The 19,547-nt window shown below is 40.4% G+C and overlaps 1 protein-coding gene across 1 annotated transcript in view; it reads left to right on the top strand.

Moving 5' to 3' along the window:
• Positions 1–19,547, top strand: part of TRIO (trio Rho guanine nucleotide exchange factor) — a 264,384-nt gene that overhangs the window by 94,624 nt on the left and 150,213 nt on the right. The window contains exons 4-7 of the mRNA XM_075706194.1: positions 1,161–1,353; positions 2,012–2,524; positions 5,611–5,733; positions 15,999–16,190. Of these exons, the coding sequence (XP_075562309.1) occupies positions 1,161–1,353; positions 2,012–2,524; positions 5,611–5,733; positions 15,999–16,190 (1,021 nt within the window). The remainder of the gene's footprint in view (positions 1–1,160; positions 1,354–2,011; positions 2,525–5,610; positions 5,734–15,998; positions 16,191–19,547) is intronic.

Below are 19,547 nucleotides of genomic sequence, written 5' to 3'. Positions count from 1 at the left end.
AACTTTAAAAAAAATCTCCTCATCTAAGGAACCTATATTATCACCTCTTTGAGAAGCTCTTCTGTTCTCCTGTAGCATTTATAACTCATCTTTCTACAGTGTGGCCAATGAGATTGTGTACAGTATGGCAGTCAAGCTTCCCTGCTTCTTGGACACTCTGAAAACCTCACCACATGAACTCCAGAATTGCATTTATATTAGTCACATCCCTGAAAGTGACTCATGTACTCAAACAATTAACATTTGGTCCCTTTTGGTAGTCCGTTGGTTATGACGCGTTGGTTTTGAAATATTTTTCCTTTCCATCTTAACAAGGTCAAATTCTACTGGAACAAAATCAAAATTTCTGGTGTTAGTGGTGATTGCCGCTTTTGATCAGCAGCAAGCACTAAGTGTACAAAAGGTATTGATGATAAGAAATTAAATCTGCCATTCTCAGAGTTGACAGAGAATTTGGGTGTAAGGTCTGTTGACTTTTGGACAGCAAAACTGAGCTCAAATTTTGTAGAAACAGGTTGATGCAGTTTTCTTCACAGCCATAAAATGCTTTCTTATCCATTAACTATCCACAAATCAATCCTGTTACAGAAGAATTGTCAATAAAGGGGTTTTTCTCCCTCTACAGACTCTTTAGCTTTCAGATAATATAGGACTAAATCTGAGACAGCTTAAACAAATTGCAGAAGTTGTAGGTAAGAACAGTATGCCATCTTCTGTCTTTTAGAGGATCCCCTCAGTCATTAGAATGGCATGAATATTGTCATCAGGAAAGTGTGTGTGTGTTCAGAAGAGTCAATTGTAAATGAATTGCATATTGCTGCTTCCATAAATGTCGTGTTTAATGTGTGTGAGGTGAAGAAGAAAGAAGACTGGAAGATGAATCATTGTGAATATAAACAATAAAAATGAAAGAGGAGATAAAGGCAGATTATCAAATCAGCCGTAGGTGTGAAGCTATCACCCACAAGGAGTTTGGCAGCAGGGTGAGAGAAGCTCCCTAAGAGGTTCATGATATCTGCTGTACATGTCAGCTAGTCAACAGTGAGACCCTAGGCTGTTACAGTTAGCTGAGGAGACCATGTTCGTTAGGGAGCGTGGTGCAATAGAGTGCTGTGTTTGAAGTTGTAACGCTTGATAACCTTTTCTTCTTTCTTCTGCAGTGAGGAAGTATGTAAACGAGGATTCACCGTCATTGTAGATATGCGTGGGTCAAAATGGGACTCCATAAAGCCTCTGCTGAAGATTTTACAAGAATCCTTTCCATGTTGTATTCATGTTGCACTGATAATCAAGCCAGACAATTTCTGGCAGAAACAGAGGACTAACTTTGGCAGCTCTAAGTTTGAGTTTGAGGTAATTTTCCCCTATGGTATACAAATTTACATCTATTTCATGGTTTTAAGTGTGCTCACTACTGATCAGCATCTTGAAAACTCTCAGATAAATTATGCTCTAAATGAGAGGAGGGGTACATTAGGCTAGTGGTGCTAGAGGGAATGTGGTTTTCTTCATGTACTTAGGCTAAGTAGTTGTGCATGTTGTAATTTATATTCTTTTTATGAGCATGAGAAAGATGGAATTGGGGATTTACCCCTAATAGTAAAAAGTTAGGTTTCATGTTGGTTATCTTGGCCTGCATTATGGTAATTGTGACATCACCAGCATCCAGAGGAGAGCAGCCAACCAAACCTTGCTATTATCCTCCTGCTGCATTAGAATACACAAAGTCAAAACTTAATCAAAACAGTAGTCAAAAGAGTGGCTGCTGTTTTCTCCTTAAGTGTAGTGAGGTAAGAAATAAATAAAATATTTCTCTCATTTGGGGAAATACCTGCAAGACAGGAGGCTGATCAGAACTGATATTTGAAAAGAAGTGTATGAGAAAAGTTGTCACGTGGACTTCATGAGCAAATTGATCAACTCTTTGTAAGAGAAAAACAAAAACTTGAAAGAAAATTTCAAATTCATTTCAGTAACAGCATTTTTAAAATTTTTATATTTTATTCTTTAGACAAATATGGTGTCTCTGGAAGGCCTTACCAAAGTAGTTGATCCTTCTCAGCTAACCCCAGAATTTGATGGCTGTTTGGAGTACAACCATGAGGAGTGGATAGAAATCAGAGTTGCCTTTGAGGACTACATTAGCAATGCAACCCATATGCTGTCCAGACTGGAGGAACTGCAAGATATATTGTCAAAAAAGGAAATGCCTCAGGACCTGGAAGGTGCTCGCAATATGATAGAGGAGCATTCACAATTAAAAAAGAAAGTCATTAAGGCCCCTATTGAGGACCTTGATGTGGAAGGACAAAAGCTGCTCCAGCGGATACAGAGCAGTGATAGCTTTCCCAAAAAGAACTCTGGGTCAGGGAATGCAGACTTACAGAACCTTTTACCCAAAGTATCCACCATGCTGGACAGGCTGCACTCAACACGGCAGCATCTGCATCAGATGTGGCATGTGCGGAAATTGAAATTGGACCAATGTTTTCAGCTCAGGCTGTTTGAGCAGGATGCTGAAAAGGTAAGGGATTGGGGGAGGGGAGTATAAATGGGTACTGCTTGACAGACTTGAAAGAAGTACCAAGGACAACTGCCGATAGTAATTTTTTGTCTTTAATCACTAGCCTTTTAATGAGAAATAAAGTATTTCTTGACTGAGAGTGACTCTTAGTCTTCTGGAGTAAAGGGGATGGGGTAGTAATTCTAAGCTGTAAAGAACACGGGTAGCTCTCACCAAAGAAAATTTTAAATGCTAATGACTTTAAAGCTTTTGCTTTGATAAGTTTTTGTTCCAGACAGATACTTTTGCATGCATCAAGTGAAGATGAATGCTGTATACTTTATAAATACAGATGACTAAGGACTACATCGATCTCCTTTTGAGAAACCCTTGGGATTTGAGTGACAGGCACTTGACAAAGTCTGAAGAGGCTGACATGGGAACTGGTTCATTGATGCAGGATTTAAAGTCCCAGGCTAAAACCTGATGTATCTCTTTTGACAGTGCATATGTTGTTAACAGGGGACTGAGTGATCTCAGGATGTTTCAGGCAAACCAGTCCCTTCAATTGAGAAAGCCCTTCATTGTCATGGAATTTGAAGAGGAAATATGGCGGGCAGTGCACTTTCAGATGAGCTCAAAGATCATCTGTTCATATAGAATGGTTTTGCAGTCACTTATTGTTAACTTGTTATCACAGAACAAATAGCTTTAAGGAAGGGTGGGGAGTTTTTCTGCGGAAGAAGAAGTAACTAGACTATGCAGTCAAGTGGTAAGTATGGTCCTTGTCAGATTTCTTAAAATACATTATGTAAGAATGCCTGAACTGGATGAGACCAAAGGTCTGTGTTAAACCAGTACCCTGCTCTCAAACAGTGGTCATAAGCAGATGCATGGGGAAGAGTAAAAGCAGAGCAAACATACATAATACTTCTCCTTCCTCCTTCCTCTGTTTTCTTCCCCCGTACTTTCCCTTACCCTCATCATTTCAGCTCAGGGACTTTCTTTACACTACTTTTATTGTTTTCTGTTGCGTTTAAAAACACAAATCATTTTTTAGAAGTACCGTTTAAAGGAAGTATTTACTGAATGGGTATAGCTGAAAATAGTAGGGGCATGTAAAGAGTGGAAAAAAAATCTGGTCAAGTGAATTTAGAGTTATAAAATTACTTGGAAAATAACTAGCTGTTGGTCTAGTATTGATCTTTCAGGCCCAAAATGCTTTTTAGCAACCTTTCAGCCACTTAATTACAGCATTAATTATTCTTTATTACAGGATGAACAAAATATATTTTGATGGTGCTCACATGGTATTGAAAGATATCTTCTCCACTCATCTAAAAGTTGCCCACATAACCTGGGTTTTAAGAAACTCCTTGTGAAATACTTGAGCTTGTGGGATTGATCTGTGTCCTGCCATGTGGTTGCATAAGCTCCTATCTGTGTTTTCTAGGTTCCTGATTCCAAGAATGTCTATATTAAATTAACCCATCTTTCTTTGAAAATAGAGGGAAATGTTAGGTACCTCAAAATGGGGTTGACAGCAGCTAGCATACCTGGGACTTCACTCTCTCATCAACCGGTAGAAAAAGATTAAGAAGTAGGTTTGTGTAGTATCCCAACTCGCTTTGGGGTTAAGGCCCTTGCCTTAATCTACTTGCAGCCCTTATTTCACTGCTTGTGTCAGATTAGATTTCATAGTTCAGGGCTTCTTTATCAGTGTATGTCGATGTGGTTTATTTAGGTGCCGGAAAGGGCTGGATCTTTGTTGGAAAAATAAAGGGTATTGGATGGGGCAAAACAAATATGTTTGTTTTGGAGGACTTGCACAACGCTCGGCACAAGAAATCTGGGCTGGTTCAGGACAAGAGAAGGGAAAAAAGGGATGAGATGGGAGGGAATCTGATGTGGAATTGTCCTGTAGGTATCTGAAGGCAGCAAAGTCGGACTACCTAGAGAAAGGTGGTCACAAGCAGAAGCAGCGTCTATTTTGAATAATAACACATCTTCACTGTACTCTAGATAAGAAACTGAACATTTTACGAGTATGTGGTCAGCTGTCTAAGCTCTTAAAACTTTTTTTTTTTGTTTATAGTCCTCCCCATATTGTGGTCTACTTATAATTTGATTTGTCATGTACCTGGGTGAAATAACGGATTTGATAATATTGCTCTGTTAGCCAACGTATTTTAAAACATCTTTAAATGAGTACTTAGTGCTCATTGCTACCATTTTTTTCTGAACAGTCTTTTTCAGCTTATCCACAGAATAGGTGGGTCTTTTGAGCTGACGTATAGCAAAGATTTCAAGACCATTGTCAGGGGGCTGGGGGTTGTGGTGGTGTTAAACTTAGCCTTTTGCTGTGTTGCTTGGTCTTTGAAAACTTTGTCTCTAGTGGCACTGTTAATGTACCTATGTACCTCTATTGATGGTCATTGTCAGATAAGGTCTTCCCTAAAATTTGTTTGAATATTAAAATGCATTTTTTTAAAAAAAAAACCAAACATATTTAAACATTATCCTTAAACTTGTCTGGGTGAAGGTAATGTGTAACTCTGCTCAAGTATAGTTTTTTAAATTTGTTTAGCAATAGAAAAGTTGTTTTCAAATCTGCTGTAAAGTTATGAACTAAAAATATTAAACTTGCTGCTGAAGTACTTATTCAGCAAGAATGAATTTATATTTAATTTCCATGAGTTGCCATTTTCATTCTAAGTTACTAAGCTGCTGACATCATGAAATGCTGTCACTAGACAACATATAAGCTTGGTAACTCAGGGCTGTGCTCCAAGCCTGTTTGTTTACTATGACTTCTTTGTAGTAATGAAGTTTATGACTTTATGAATATGGCTTTACTGTAGCTTGTTGAGGTAAACACCTATAGTAAAGATTTAACAGCCTCAAGCTGTTTGGTCCAAAAAGTCAGATTTCAGCAATGATTTGGTTAAAATGTATAGTAACTTACGATGGAAAGAGCATCACTGTTAATTTTTGTGGCCTTAGACTCATTCTGTCTTCTCTGTTCACAGATTTCTCACATTACTTGTCTATGATTTCTGCCATAACTAATTAGTGATTTTTTTTTTTTCCTTAATATTTTCTTGTAGATGTTTGATTGGATCACACACAACAAAGGTCTGTTTCTGAACAGCTACACAGAGATTGGAACCAGTCACCCCCATGCGATGGAGCTTCAGACACAGCACAATCACTTTGCCATGAACTGTATGGTAAGAACAGGCCTCACTTCGCAGCACTGACACGTTGACTGTTTGCTCTATGTTAAGGTAGAATTCGTAAATCATACACATAAATCATTCCTGTTACAAGTCATGCAAATCTGTGCTTGAGCAGTGAAATTATAAAGCATAAAGGAGAAACGTAAAGGGTAGCCAAGTACAGAGCTACTGTGATCAAGCAACAAAATTATTTTGACAAATGGCAGTATTCAACACAATCTCAGCACTTCTCAAATACAAGCGTCCGAACATCTAGAACCCAGGATGTGTGTTTGCGTACTGCTTTGAGTCTTGTAGGAAATTTCAGAGAATCATGTGTAATACGGAATTTAGCACTCCACGCGGAAAGAAGTAGGTCTCAGGATCTTCTGAATAGATTGCAACTCAGACAAAAAGTTCTGAGAAGTGGTGATCAACAGCTGAGCCTGGTGTAATAATTTTCCATATTTTTAAGACACACTTCTCATTTCTGGCACAGTAGAATGGAGCTAAACCAAACTTTTTTTTTTTGTCAAATATGATCTTAGGATGAGCTATCAGTAGGCTGCAATTAAAAATTTGGGTTTTAACTGGCAGTGAGTGAAAGCTGCTTATTTTCAGTTTCATGAATTCCTGTTTGAATATGGGGACTAAATTCTCAAGTACATTTTAGGTCTTTTTCACTAGGAGGATTGGAGTTGTTTAAATAACACTGGGAGTCTGGGCCTAAATCCAGTCCCTGGCTGTCAGCTCAGTGAAGGAAGAACAGTACCAGTCTTGTTAGAAATTAACATCCTTGGCAGTCCAAGGATGGGAATTGAATTGAAGTATGGTCAAAATAATCAACTCTTGCAAGAGGGTGTTTCTGTAGGACAGGACTTACTAATTGTGGAAAGAGAGAGTGGCAAAGTAAACTTACCTAGGCTGTGCATCTTGCTGAAATAACAGGACTAGTAAGGCAGCTCTTGTGTGTGGTATAGCTAGAGTTAAGGCAATAGAAGACACAAGTACAGAAGGTACATTTTCTTCTTCTGCAACTCAGCTATGTTTGCAAAAGTTTAAAAAAATAAAAATCAATATGAACCTTTGAAAAGAGTAAAACAAATGCTGGGGAACATTATAATTAAGTTATGTAAAATCATATATGGATGTAACTTTGACCATTAGGTTTGGAAGGTATAGGTTCACTCCACGGGCATGGGGAATTGCTCCTTTGTCGAGTACCTCGTTGTTGCTCGTTGTGCTGCCTGTGAAGTAGAGCAGAAAGAAACTCATAGAAGGACAGTAGGTGTCACTGACATGAGATGACTTTTGGAACTTAGTAATTTTGGATGGCCTTCCAGGCAATTTTTGAGCTTGTACTCTAAAGGTTAAATTCTTCTTCTGTCAGCCTGTCCTGGTATCAGCCAGTGAATGCTCTCACACTAGAGATGGAATTTAACTTTTAAGCCATCTACAGCCATGCAAATCTATTCTATTGGATGGGGTAGAGGAAGGAAGAGTGGTAACTATGTATACAGTTTGTTATATTCAGGAGATTTTGAAGGCTTTTCATTGTGGCCCTAATTGGACCCTAATAGATCTTGCTTTCCAGGCAGTTTCCTTAGTCTCACTTTAGGTGGGGAAGGGCTGTTCAAAGGATAAATGCTGCCCAAGCAGCTAAATGCAACCCCTTGCACGTGCTCCCAGCTTAACCCTGATAATTGATGTTGCAGCTGCTTTTCCCAATGCACTGTGGTTGCCACAGGGCACATGCTCCCCTTGCAGCAGGTGCTACCCTCTGTCAATAGCTGGCTCTCCCCTCTCCCCTTCCTTCCTAAGTAGCAGCTTGGCTTTTCAAGAGGTGCAGGAGGGCAAGTTCTGCAGCTGCTTAGGCCAAACTCGGGTGAGAAAGAGCGACGGCCTTTGGGTGAGATGCCAAGATTTTAATCTGGTCTTCCAGTCTGAAATGAGACTCCTGGATGTAAACCATTGTGAAAGCTACTTAGTTCCTGTCATGAACAGGAGTTGGTTACATCAAGGACAAAGAGTATTTGCTGAATATTTCTTTTTTAACTTGTAATGGCTTTCTGCCATTTTAAGAACTTGATTTTCAGTATTGCAGCACAAAGCAGTTGAAAGTTTAAACCAAATGTTGTAAAACAAAAAGGTGAAGAATACATTGGAGGAGATTTAACTGTGCTTTCAGCAGTTTCATTAGCAAGTGATATGTCTAAGAATCTTGTGTATTCAGTGTGTGATAGACTCATGTGGTTGCACTTCAAGCTAACAGGAGTAAGATAATGAAAGTCTTAAGCTTAATACACAGACTGGTTGTCATTTCAATTAAGCTGTCCCAGAGAAGAGCTGGATAGGTGCAGTGATGTGCATTGAAGGTGGACATACGTTTGGTTACCATTGCTTAACACACAGGTTGCTGTGGCTAAAAAGGCTGCTGTCTGAAAGGTAGTTCACATCCACAGATGTAGGTTTGTGACCTGCTGTTGCTGAATTCAGGAGACTGTTCACTGATAAATGTCAAGGCTGCGTCTTTATAGGGCAAGTAGATCCCATGTTCCCTAACTGTGGGGAAAAATAAACTCACAATGATTCTCCTCTCTAAAGATGAGGATGGATTTTCAGTACAATTTAGAAGGCCTGCTTTCAGCAACAGTAAATTGCTATTGTCAAGTCCTGAGATTTATTTGAGTTAAGCAATACTCAGTTTCAGCTTGAAGTTCCTCTTGGGGTGACTAAACCAATGCTTCACTTCTCAAAACAAGTTTTTAGTACCTTTTAAGGGAGAAACTTGCAAATGAGGCGTCATAGGAGTTGTAAATACAAAAATTATCTGTTGAGTTTTTGAACTGCAAAAACAAAGTGCCTGTGATTATACGATTAGTCAGTCTTGCATGCAAGAGCAGGAGAGACTGATTCTCTATCTGTCCACTCTTTTTCCTGCCATTTTCCATACGCCTGCTGGGACATAAGGGAAACAAAAGCAGTCATGTGAAATATGGGTGAGGGGGAGGATATTATTTACTTGAATATTCTCTTCTGCTCTTCTTGCTAGACCAAATGGCCTTACCTCCATTACAGCTTAACTGTGTGCCTCACTGCACTGATGAGGGTCAAAATGATTGGAAAGTGATGTAGGCAAAAGGAAGCTATCTTTGGAGAAAGCTGACACTGGCTACTATTAAAGGGTGTGCTATGACTACTTCTTGTCTCGGAGCTGATAGGATCATCAGTAGAAGCTATGTTTATTAACCATAATCCACAAAGTCCTGTGTCAATTGTAAGCATATTGCTAAGTTGATTAATGTTTTCGGAACAGGCTATTTGCATATACTAAACCACTTTATCAAGGTAATAATCAAATAATTAATGTCATCCAAACAGAGAGTGCCAGAGTTTTGCGAGGTTAAAATAAGTATGAACACAATGCTTGAATATCACTGGGTTTACAGAGTTAAAAGTTACAAAGATTACTTACTTGGCATGGCTTGCTCAAATCCAGCCACAGGGACTGGTACAAATGAAAACATTAAGAAGGTCAGGTGAGGTAAAATCAGTTTAGCTGACAGCTAGTGTGACTTTTTCCTCTTCCCTTGTACTACTGATATATTTCACTCTTGAGATTCTTTTTATTTGAAACACGTATTTTTGTAACCATACAGAGTTGTCGCTCGAGATAGACTTAAGCACCATGTGAATTCTAGACTGCCCTGGGTCCTCTGACACTTCAGCAAATGAGAGCAAGACTATAGGTTGTGAATTGTGCATTCTTTCTCAGATTGCTTTGAAATGCAGATTTTCACAAAAGCCTTTGGTGAACAGTAGTAAGCTAGCTCTTCTGTCTTGGGGGGGTCATGTCCATTTTGTGTTTTATCATGGGGTTTTTTTGTTGTTTTGGAGGTTTGGGGTTTGGGGGTTTTTTGTTTTGTTTTGTGTTTTACTAATAGATTGCTCAGACAAGGCTTTCAGTAAAAATAAATAAATGAAAGTTAAATGGTAAAATCCATCAACTGTCCAACCAATCTAACGTCCCTCATAGACAAGATAAAGACTCTAAATGGGGATGAAGCAGTAGAGTAGGCAAAATGTATTCATTTTGGTAGTTCTGAAAGTTCTGAATAACTACCAAAACTTGGTAGTTTTTGGTAGTTCTGAATAACCATAGTTTAAGCAAACCATGGATTTGTGGTGTTCTTGAAGTTCAGGGAATGCACAACTGTGGATTCTGGTCAGACAGGGAGGACATTTTTTGAGTGCGCATCTGTAAGGGAATCTTTCTGGTGCCGCAGCAGTTAATGCTCACACGCAATGTCTGGATGCTACCAACCTGAGAAGAGACTGAAAGGGCAAAATGAGTTCAGGCTATTTCCAGCTTCTGAGGAGCACTCCAAAGTCAACAAGATGAAATAGAATAGGCTAGATGCAACCCTTAAGAAGGAAGAAGCAAATAAACAGATTTTAAAAAGCAATCAGCTGGCAAGGTGTTCAAGTATGTTCATGACAATGGATCATGAACTAAAGGAATAGACAGTGGTGTTACTGCAAAGAACCAAATCTTATTTCACTCCTGATACTTAATGGGGGTGCTTAAGATTTGTAAAGAAATTGCTCTGATTCAGTTGGTCCTACTAGAGAACAATGTCCTGTTTAGAGCCCCATACTTAATGTCGTGATGGGGAACATCCAGATGAAAAAGATGTGGCTGTAAGAACAGGTTAAAGGCCATGGGCATTTAGTGTAAGAAAGTGAAGGTAAGTGAAAAATAAGAGAGGAAAGAAGATGGTGTTGATGTTGGACTATATAGTCTTGCAGTAAGATTCCCCAGGTCCACCATGAAAAATGTAGGAGAGGGATGATAAATTTGAAGAGAGCTAGAGTGACGTTATATTTCGTTCGTTCCAGTGCTGATTGCAGTGGTTAAATAGTTACCTTGGAATATTTTGAGGATCCTTGTAGTTGAAGAACAGGTTAAACACTTTCCTTAATTGTAGTGTGCATGTTGCTGAGTTTATTTTTTTTCAAGGGAAGAGATCAGGTGATACCTTTAGTTGTTCTGCAGCCCTTATCTTTGAAGTTTGGATTCCCAAACTGAGAGTTTTACTGTCGCTGCAAGAGCAAGAATATAATAGGTTTTAGAAAACTTTTAAATCATTAAAGCAGGTGTTATTCCATACATTAGTGCTACACCTGGTCTTGGTGGCCATTTGTGTGTGAAATGGCAGATGATTTGGAAATTCCATTGCTAAAATATTTCCATCACAGACAAATAGTTCAGACTCACTACAGTCTATATAGAGGTGCCAGTTATGATGCTTATGGACCATGTCACTGAAGTGGTTGTTTTTAACACTGAATGCTTAATAGTCTCTGTGTCAGAAAACTACTGTTTGAAATCTTAGAGCTAAACAAACATTTTCTAAATAGGTCTGGGAAAATCAGGAAATAGACTAGAACCTTCAGGGCATCTGCCAGCTTTATTTGTTACTGAGTGTGATAGAAGTTCAGTTAAGCTGGCAGGCTGTCACCTATATTTTCCCCTGTGTACTTGCCTTTCAGGCACACACCAAAGAATGACACAGTGCACTACAGCTTGTGTTAGGCTACTAATCTGTGTTGCCTTGCTGAGCAATACTTTGTATATATACAGTCCCTTTGGGGAATATTTCTGCAATGAGGAGCTTTCCAGATATTGTAAGGTGTCTTTTCAGCTTCTGGCTAAAGGGCATTGTGAGAGAAAATGATTGTACTAAGTACATTCGTGTACTTACTGTGCGTACTGTAATGCAGTAACTTGAATTGTTCCCTTTTTAGTTTTGTTACAATAGTCATATGTAACAAAATGAAAGAAATGCAGTATCACTTTAGCCTTTTACTTTTTAGACAGTTGATACACATTTAGAAGCTGCAGATGTTTCATGCAGATTCACATCATGTAAATGAGATGGCTGAATAAGTCTTTAACAGTTATTACCTGACGGCTGTTGCTTCTTTAACTAAAACCAGGCTGTGAATCCATGCAATGAATAAGACATTAGTCCCTGGGGAATGAGCACTAGCTTACTTGGAACAGTGCTTCTCAAGAAGTGCACAAAATATGCATTTGTCGTATAGTGATGACAGTGGACCTGCTAGTCCTTTTAGAAAATTGAACAAAATCTGTTAACCTTCAAGGATCAGTTAAAAACAGTCCAATTGTAGTGAGGTGCTATTGCAGATTCTTTTCCTCCTTAACTAAACCTGTCTCTTTTGGGTCATTGCATTCTAAAATACTGAAACCTTTAGTAGATTTATCAGGGATTGGGGGGGGGGGGGGTGGGGGGGGAGGTTGAGATTATTATAAGTTTTTTGTTTTTTGTTGTTTTGGTTTTTTTTTTTTAGGAAAGGAATGTGGTATACATAGCTTGGAAATTGTTCAACTGTCAGCATATTCATTCATATTCACACTGCTACAGGGAGTATTCTTCCACGCTTGTGAAGTCAGATTGCCATGGGAAAATGAATGCGTTTTAACCACAGCTCAGTCTTGATCTGTTTAACTACACATTTATGGTGCCCTGTCTTTCATATCTAACTGACATTACAGAATTTCAAAAATTCTGTATTGTGATACACAAACAGTCAAATGGCAGCCTAATATAGCCTTTATTCTTTTCTCTTTTGACACTTGTTTTTTTCACACCGCTGTAAAGACTATGTAATGGCTTTCTGGATTCATGTAGCAGTCTCGCATTTATGCTACATACACTTTAATAGGCCTAAATGCTCTCCAGTCTTCTAAAATTTGTTGGAAACAGCAGTTCTGTTCTCTTCCAATTGTTCGGCTGTGCTTACAAGGAGAGCATAGATGTGCAGGATAACCTAAAAAATGAAAAGATAGCATTGTGCAGGAAGCCAACATGACACTGCTGTGCTCAATTTATTAAGTGAACCAGCTCAGGTGTAGGCTGTGTCAGGTATGTTCCTGCTTGCATACGTGCATACAGTTATAATCAATACAGACCTGTGCTAGTTACTACTCAGATGAGTCAGCACAGTGAATCCTGGAGGAACTGCAACACTTGCTCCAGCCAGTCAGTGTCAGGCTCTGGGCAGTGGCTCGATGCCAACAGGTAATGGTTCCACCTCAGATGCTCAGCATCTACGTGGCGTTGGGTGTCCACGTGTCCTGACCTCTCTTACTGGCGGGGGTATAGTCAGGTTTTGGCACAGGCTGTCCATCACACCTCTCAACAGTAATATAACCATACAGTTTTCTAGCAATTTCAGATTTTGTTCTTCTGTCACTTGTTGATCTGTGGCCTTTACTAAGGCTTGTTGCAGTCAGTTCTGTCCCCCCTGGCTCACTGGACTCAGTTCCTCAACCCTTGATTGGGGAAGGTTGCGATGCTGCTGCTGACAGGTAGCTAACTGCTCATGGCGTTTCTTCTGTGCTAGCATTCCAGAAAGCACTGCGTGGACAAGAGGGAGCAAAATTTCTCTGCAGAATGTTGAGATATCAGTGGTGTCTGTTGTTTTCTTCCCAACTGTTCTGTGTGATGGTGTTTGGTAGTTTGGCCCCACAGGTAGATTTTTAGGATATAAGCAAGAATGAGTGCAGCTAACAGAAGTAGCCAATGCATGCAGCAGTTTGTGCTGCAGTTCATGCAGAAGGGGCCAGCAACTCTGCTCAGAACAGCATCCATGTCCTCTGCAATGGTGGTGATGTGCCCCAGGGCACAATCCCCAGCTACTGCTGGACTGACTGTCCCTGTAACATCAGAGGCCTCAACCCAGAGGGAGCTCCAGAAGGAGGACGCAGCTCTGCAGGTCCGGGGCTGCAGGGAATGCCTGTGGCCTCTTGCCAAGGCTGCAGCAGCAGGAGATGGTTTCCTTGCCCACAGGGGGTGTGCAGTTACTAAGGATCTGTGTCACCAACTAAAGGAGCTGCAGGAGGAGGTCAGCAGTCTGCACAGCATCAGAGAGAATGAGAAACAGATTGACCAGATCTTTTCCAACATTGTGCAGCTTCAAGAGCCCAAACTACCAACTGTACTGAAGGGAGGAGGGTCAGGCAGAGACTGTGCCTGTCTGTCTGGGAAGTGGAGAATCCCATGATGATGAAGGTTGGAAGATAACAGCTTCTGGCACTAGGAGGAAGCCAGAGTTCACTTCTGCTCCACCTGAAGATTTGCAGCTACAGAATAGGTTCACTGACCTCACGGCTGATGAGGAGCTGGGAGCTGTCAAATAAAGCATCTGTGCCATCTGAGTCTGAGCCACACAGGAACACCAAAAGGAAGAGACGAGTGATAGTAATGGGAGACTCCCTTCTGCAGGGGAGCAGAGACCCCTATCTGCCAACCTGACTATATGACCTTCCTTCTGTGGAAGTTTGCTGCTTGCTGGGGCTTGGATTTAGGACATGGTGGAAAGACTGCCAAAGCTTGTCCAGCACTCGGACTACTGCCCCCTGCCGCTCTTCCATGTGAGCGCCAGCGATACTGCCAGGGGTGACCTGGAAAGTCTCAAGCATGACTACGTGGCTCCAGAGGCAACAGTCAAGGGCATAGGAGCCCAGGTAGTTTTCTTCTCGGTCCTGCTGGTGAGAGGGTAGATGGATCCTGCAGGTCAACAACTGTTTACACAGCTGATATGGGCAGCAGGGTTTTGGTTTCTACAACCGTGGGACCCTCTCTCTGAGGATCAAGGATTGCTATTGGACTAAGTGGGGCGAAAATATCTTTGCCAGCAGGCTGGACAACCTGGTAAGAAGAGCTTTAGGGTAAGAATGATGGGAGAGGGAGAAGAGGACCAACAATCAAGTGAGGAGTGGTGGACTGGGCTGGCAAGCAAAGGGTCTGCTGTGTTCTGAACAAAAGGGACGCTGTAATCAAAAAAACACGTCTGACCTGGGATTGCTCCAAGTCTACACACACAAATTAGGACATGCCTACAGGACCACATTATGTGGAAAGTTCTCATTCCCTTTCTGGGAAGTCACCATGAACAAGTTCTTCTCTGAATTTCCTGTATGGCATGCTTGTGTTGTTACATGGAGGGGCTAAGAGAGCTGGGATTGGTTACCCTGGATAATGGAATGCTTAGGAGGGAACTTATGTGTATAAAAACACAAATATCTGATGGGAGGGAGTAAAGAAGACAGAACCAGGCTTTTCTCCATGGTGTCCGGTAACAGAACAAGAGGTAATGGGCACAAGTTGAAACACAAGAAATTCCATTTAAACATAAGAAACACTGGAACAAGTTGCCCAGAGAGATTTTGTGGTCTGTCCATCCCTAGAGATTCTCAAAACCCCACTGGACATGACCCTGAGCAGCCTGCTCTGATTGAACCTGCTTTGAGCAGGGGGGTTGGACTAGATGATCTCCAACCTCAACAATCCTGTGATTCTAAGAACTGCATTCTAGATGTATGAGAGTCAGCCCAATTGAAAGAAGTGTCAACTCAGCATTACGTATACGTAGCTCTGGAAGAGCTACGTGGTGAAGTTCTTGTTTCTGGCTTTGCAGGAATCAGACACTCTTGATTGCTTCCTTTGAAAAATATTGTTTGTTCATACAGAATTGGAACAGGAACAGATTTTAGACACTTTAGGCCAAAATGCATATGTGAGCTAAAAGGAAAGAAAATTAGAGTGACTAAGAGCCATCGGTGAGTAATGCCAGTACTCCAGAAAATCTTTCTGATCTTTGACCTTATTTGTCTAGTTTTCAGTGCTAGCTCTGAGGCAATATAGTGGCAGAAAAATAAAACCTAAAACTGTTGAACTCCTTAGAACTTGGAGTTCTGTATTTTGTTACTTAAAAAGTAGAAATACTTTCAGAAGTTGATGTAAAGATTTGTAGAGTGATGTTGCACACCTGCATACCATGGATAGATCAAGTGCCTACTAATTATACTTTGATTTTCCTATATTGTGTGTGTCTGAATGTCTTGTTGACTTGAACACCTGTAAAGATTCTTGTTGAGGTTGTTGCAAAATGTGAGTAGCTTTTCCTCTTCATTGTAATAGTGGGTCTTCACATAATATGACTTTAAGCTGAACGTTAATGTTAGCTTGAGACTCTCTGGTCATTTCAAGTTGTGCTTCTCCATTGTCAATAATACAGATAGGCTGTTACATTATACACCTAGATTCCAAAGTTAGGCATGCACAAACTTGGTAAATAAAACCAGTCTATTAAGCAGTACTGTAATAAAGAAGAATTTTATAGAAGTATCCTCTGTATTTAAGTGGTCTGCTAACTTCCACTAATTTTTCCCTCCTTCTTCTCCATAGAATGTGTATGTAAACATAAACCGCATCATGTCAGTAGCAAATCGCCTGGTCGAGTCTGGCCATTATGCTTCACAGCAAATAAAACAGATTGCTAGTCAGTTGGAGCAAGAATGGAAGGCGTTTGCTGCAGCCTTGGATGAACGTAGCACATTACTGGATATGTCCTCCATCTTCCATCAGAAAGCTGAACAGGTTAGTGAACGGGGAGGGTGCCTACAAAAGTTTCCATGCTGGAATGGTGAGTTGTACTGTTTGCTTTTGGTTTAGACAGAAGTACAAGAGAGTGAGTGAAAAGGTCAGCAAGAAAGCCAGAGTATTTATTTGTGCTGATTTCAGCTGATAGTCAAACTCCTTCTCCTCAGGACAGCCCACTGCCCTTATATTCTTAACAAAATGCATTGCCCATATCAATGCAAGATAAAACTTAGCCAAATTAGCTATATGAATCAAAATGAAGTCGACATAAAGCTTCATATAGTTAAGCATTTTAAGTTGAAACAAAGAAAGGAAAAAATTTAGTATAGTCAGTATCAATATAATGCCTTTCCTACATCTGGAAATCATCACTTGTCCTTACCACTCCACCCCAATTAGTCCTTGAGTGTCACATTTTAACTCATAGTAATTGCTTATAGAAAACTAAGTTGAACTGGCCTGAAAGTTGAGAAGTTAATTAACTGTCTTCTGCATCTGAAATTGTGGTGGCAGATGTTTACTTAGTATCCCATAAGAGATTCCTCCTATATTAAACAAAAATTTTAGCTTTAGGCCTATACCAATTATTTTAATTAAGTCATTAACCGTGTGTAACTGCCAGAGAAGAGGTATATGTAAGGGAAATAGGAATAAATATCCCCAAGTTAATAGTCTTCATGGTGAAAGCATATTTTCCCCTCAAGGGAATTCAGTTCTGAAGGAGTTGCTGTGTGTGCTGTTGGGTCACCCGTTGATATTATAGACTGTCTGCTCTATACATCTCTGGTGAATTCGGAGAGCAGAGGTTCTTGGATGGTTATGGCTGACCGAAGCTCTGGTGCGCTGTATGGCTGCTGTAGATCTTTTTCTTTCCATTTGCCTTGCTAAATTGGATCCAAGAAAAGGGCTTATGTCTGATAGAACTTTAATTTGGAATAAATGAAGAAACCACGTGGGAGTTGATAACTGCAGAAATAGAAGAGGCAGCACACTTTATTTTAAGAATTTTTTTCCTGATTTCTACTACACAGATACTCAACTTCATTGTCATGGTTTAGCCCCAGCTAGCAACCCACCAGTACCCCTTTTGGGTCCTTGAAATACCCTCTCCTGAGGTAGTCTATGCCAAGGATGCGTGAGGCGTCTGGGCCAGTCACAATGGGGTGCTTCTGCCACTCATTCCCAGTTAGGCTCACTTCAGCCTCCAACACAGTTAGCTGTTGGGATCCCCCTGTCACTCCAGAAATACAAATGGGTTCTGCCCCTCTATAGTTTGATGGCATTAGCGTGCACTGTGCACCAGTGTCCACTAGAGCCTTATACTCCTGTGGGTCTGATGTTCCAGGCCATCGAATCCACACAGTCTAGTAAACCCGGTTGTCCCTTTCCTCCACCTGGCTGGAGGCAGGGCCCCTCTAACACTGGTCACAGTATTCATTGTTCACTCCTTGTAAATGTGAATCAAAAGCCCCTTGATTAAGATCGGAAATAAAATTAGCCCTCTTACTCTGTCTGGGGAACTGCTCACTGAAAACTGGTGAAATGTCTAGAAATTAGAAATGTGAATGTATTAAGATGCAAATACGTATTGCTTTCCATGATGTTAGTGGTGACATTGTTTTAACTGTCCTTAGACTGAGCTAAAGTATATAAACAGACAGACTAAGGTAAAGTATATAAACTGATGCCACTATAATAAGCATTTTTAGCAGGTTTTACAGAAAAGCCACATAAAAAGGAGACAAAGGAATTGTTTTCTCGTATAAAAGTCACCAACCAGCTTGAAGCTTTTGATAGACACAGTGTAGTACGTTATCAGGATTGATGCTTTTCTCATTGCTTGGGTTATTCAGGTTTACATTGAAGCACTGTCAGCCATACATGCAGGAGAGAGATGGTAAAACATGACGGATAGGTATACCCTGACTCAAACACTGTCCTTTTTCATAAGAAAATTATTTTCATCAGAAGTCAGGGAAGTAAATTTTGTGTGTGTGTGCACGCACTGGGCAACTGTGATAAGGGTCGGTGTTACCTTCTTCAGCACTAAATGTAAGTGTAAACAGGAGGAAAGAGAAGAATGAGAGAAAACAGTGCAGCATCTGCGGGGGTTAACTTACTTTTTAATTGCTCCTTCTGCAGTTTTCATTTTATGATTAACTGTGATGGATTGTCATAGTTGCTTTGTAAGATACCTGGCTGGGATATATTAGCTGTTTCGTTAACAGTGAAGAGTGAGTTCAAGGAAAGAGGGTTTGGAATGAGAGCAGTGACCCGTTTAGAGACTGGTGATGGTTGACCTACATAAAAAGATGATTAAAAAATAAGCAGCCAAAGAAATAACACAACCTTCTTGAATGCATGTGTTCCCTTGCAAGTGGCAGGTAAGTGTCGCTGCCTACTGTCAGGCACAGTGAAAACTGCACCCGACTATCAGTGCCTGCTGACTGGTGCAAGAGGTGTAGCTCTGGGGGTCGACATGGAGCTTCTTTTAATGCTCAGTGCTTAATGTTAGAGATTTTTTAAATTGTCCCTTGGTGAAATGAGAACTAAATACGTGTCTTAAAGTACTCTATCGCCCTTCCTCCTAGCTTTCAAACAATAATGGAGTACCAGAAATGGTCCGTGGATTACTTTTTCCTCAAAAGACTACATGTGCTCCAGGAATTAAGATACATATGATGAGAGAAATGGCTTGGTCTCTTAAAACTTTTGAGACTTGAACTTGACATGAGTAGAGGACAAATTTAGTTTACACATACCATATGTGCTTGGATGTTCTATGTTTAACAGCTATGAAAACTCCTGGAAAAACAGATTTTCTTTTTTCCCCCCCTCTTTCCTTTCCTAGCATAACAAGGGTATAAAATTCATGCCCTCTAGCTGTCAAAAATAAGTTGACAGAACTTCGGCTGTGCATACAGCTATAATGGCAGTTTCTTGTCTGTCAAGACAGCTTGACCTTCAGAGATAACTTAAATTGTCTGCAGAAGAGATTCTGTTGTAGTACCCTCAATTTCCCCTGAAAGGCTTGTCTTGAGCCAAAGTTCTGTGCCAGTCCTAAGAGACCTCCACTTAAGTTGTAAATCCCTTACATGCTTGCTGCTGTAGTAGCTTGCCAAATGGATTTAGTGTTTCTCTGCGCGTACAAGTTAGTGCTTTGGGGACTGAGGTGTGAATTTGCTGTGCTCTAACACTGCTTTGCCTCCTTGATGATCTCTTTCCAGCAAAAGACAACTATGGAGTGTTTCAGTGAACAGTTCACCATTAATTCTTTGTGTATATATGCACATACGTGCAAAGTAACTTGTTTTTCTCTGAAGACTTGAAAAAGGTGAGGTGATACCTCATGAT

The sequence above is a fragment of the Pelecanus crispus genome, chromosome 2 (assembly GCF_030463565.1).
Source record: "Pelecanus crispus isolate bPelCri1 chromosome 2, bPelCri1.pri, whole genome shotgun sequence".
Lineage (NCBI taxonomy): Eukaryota > Metazoa > Chordata > Aves > Pelecaniformes > Pelecanidae > Pelecanus > Pelecanus crispus.
This window is presented reverse-complemented; position numbering and strand designations above follow the sequence as displayed.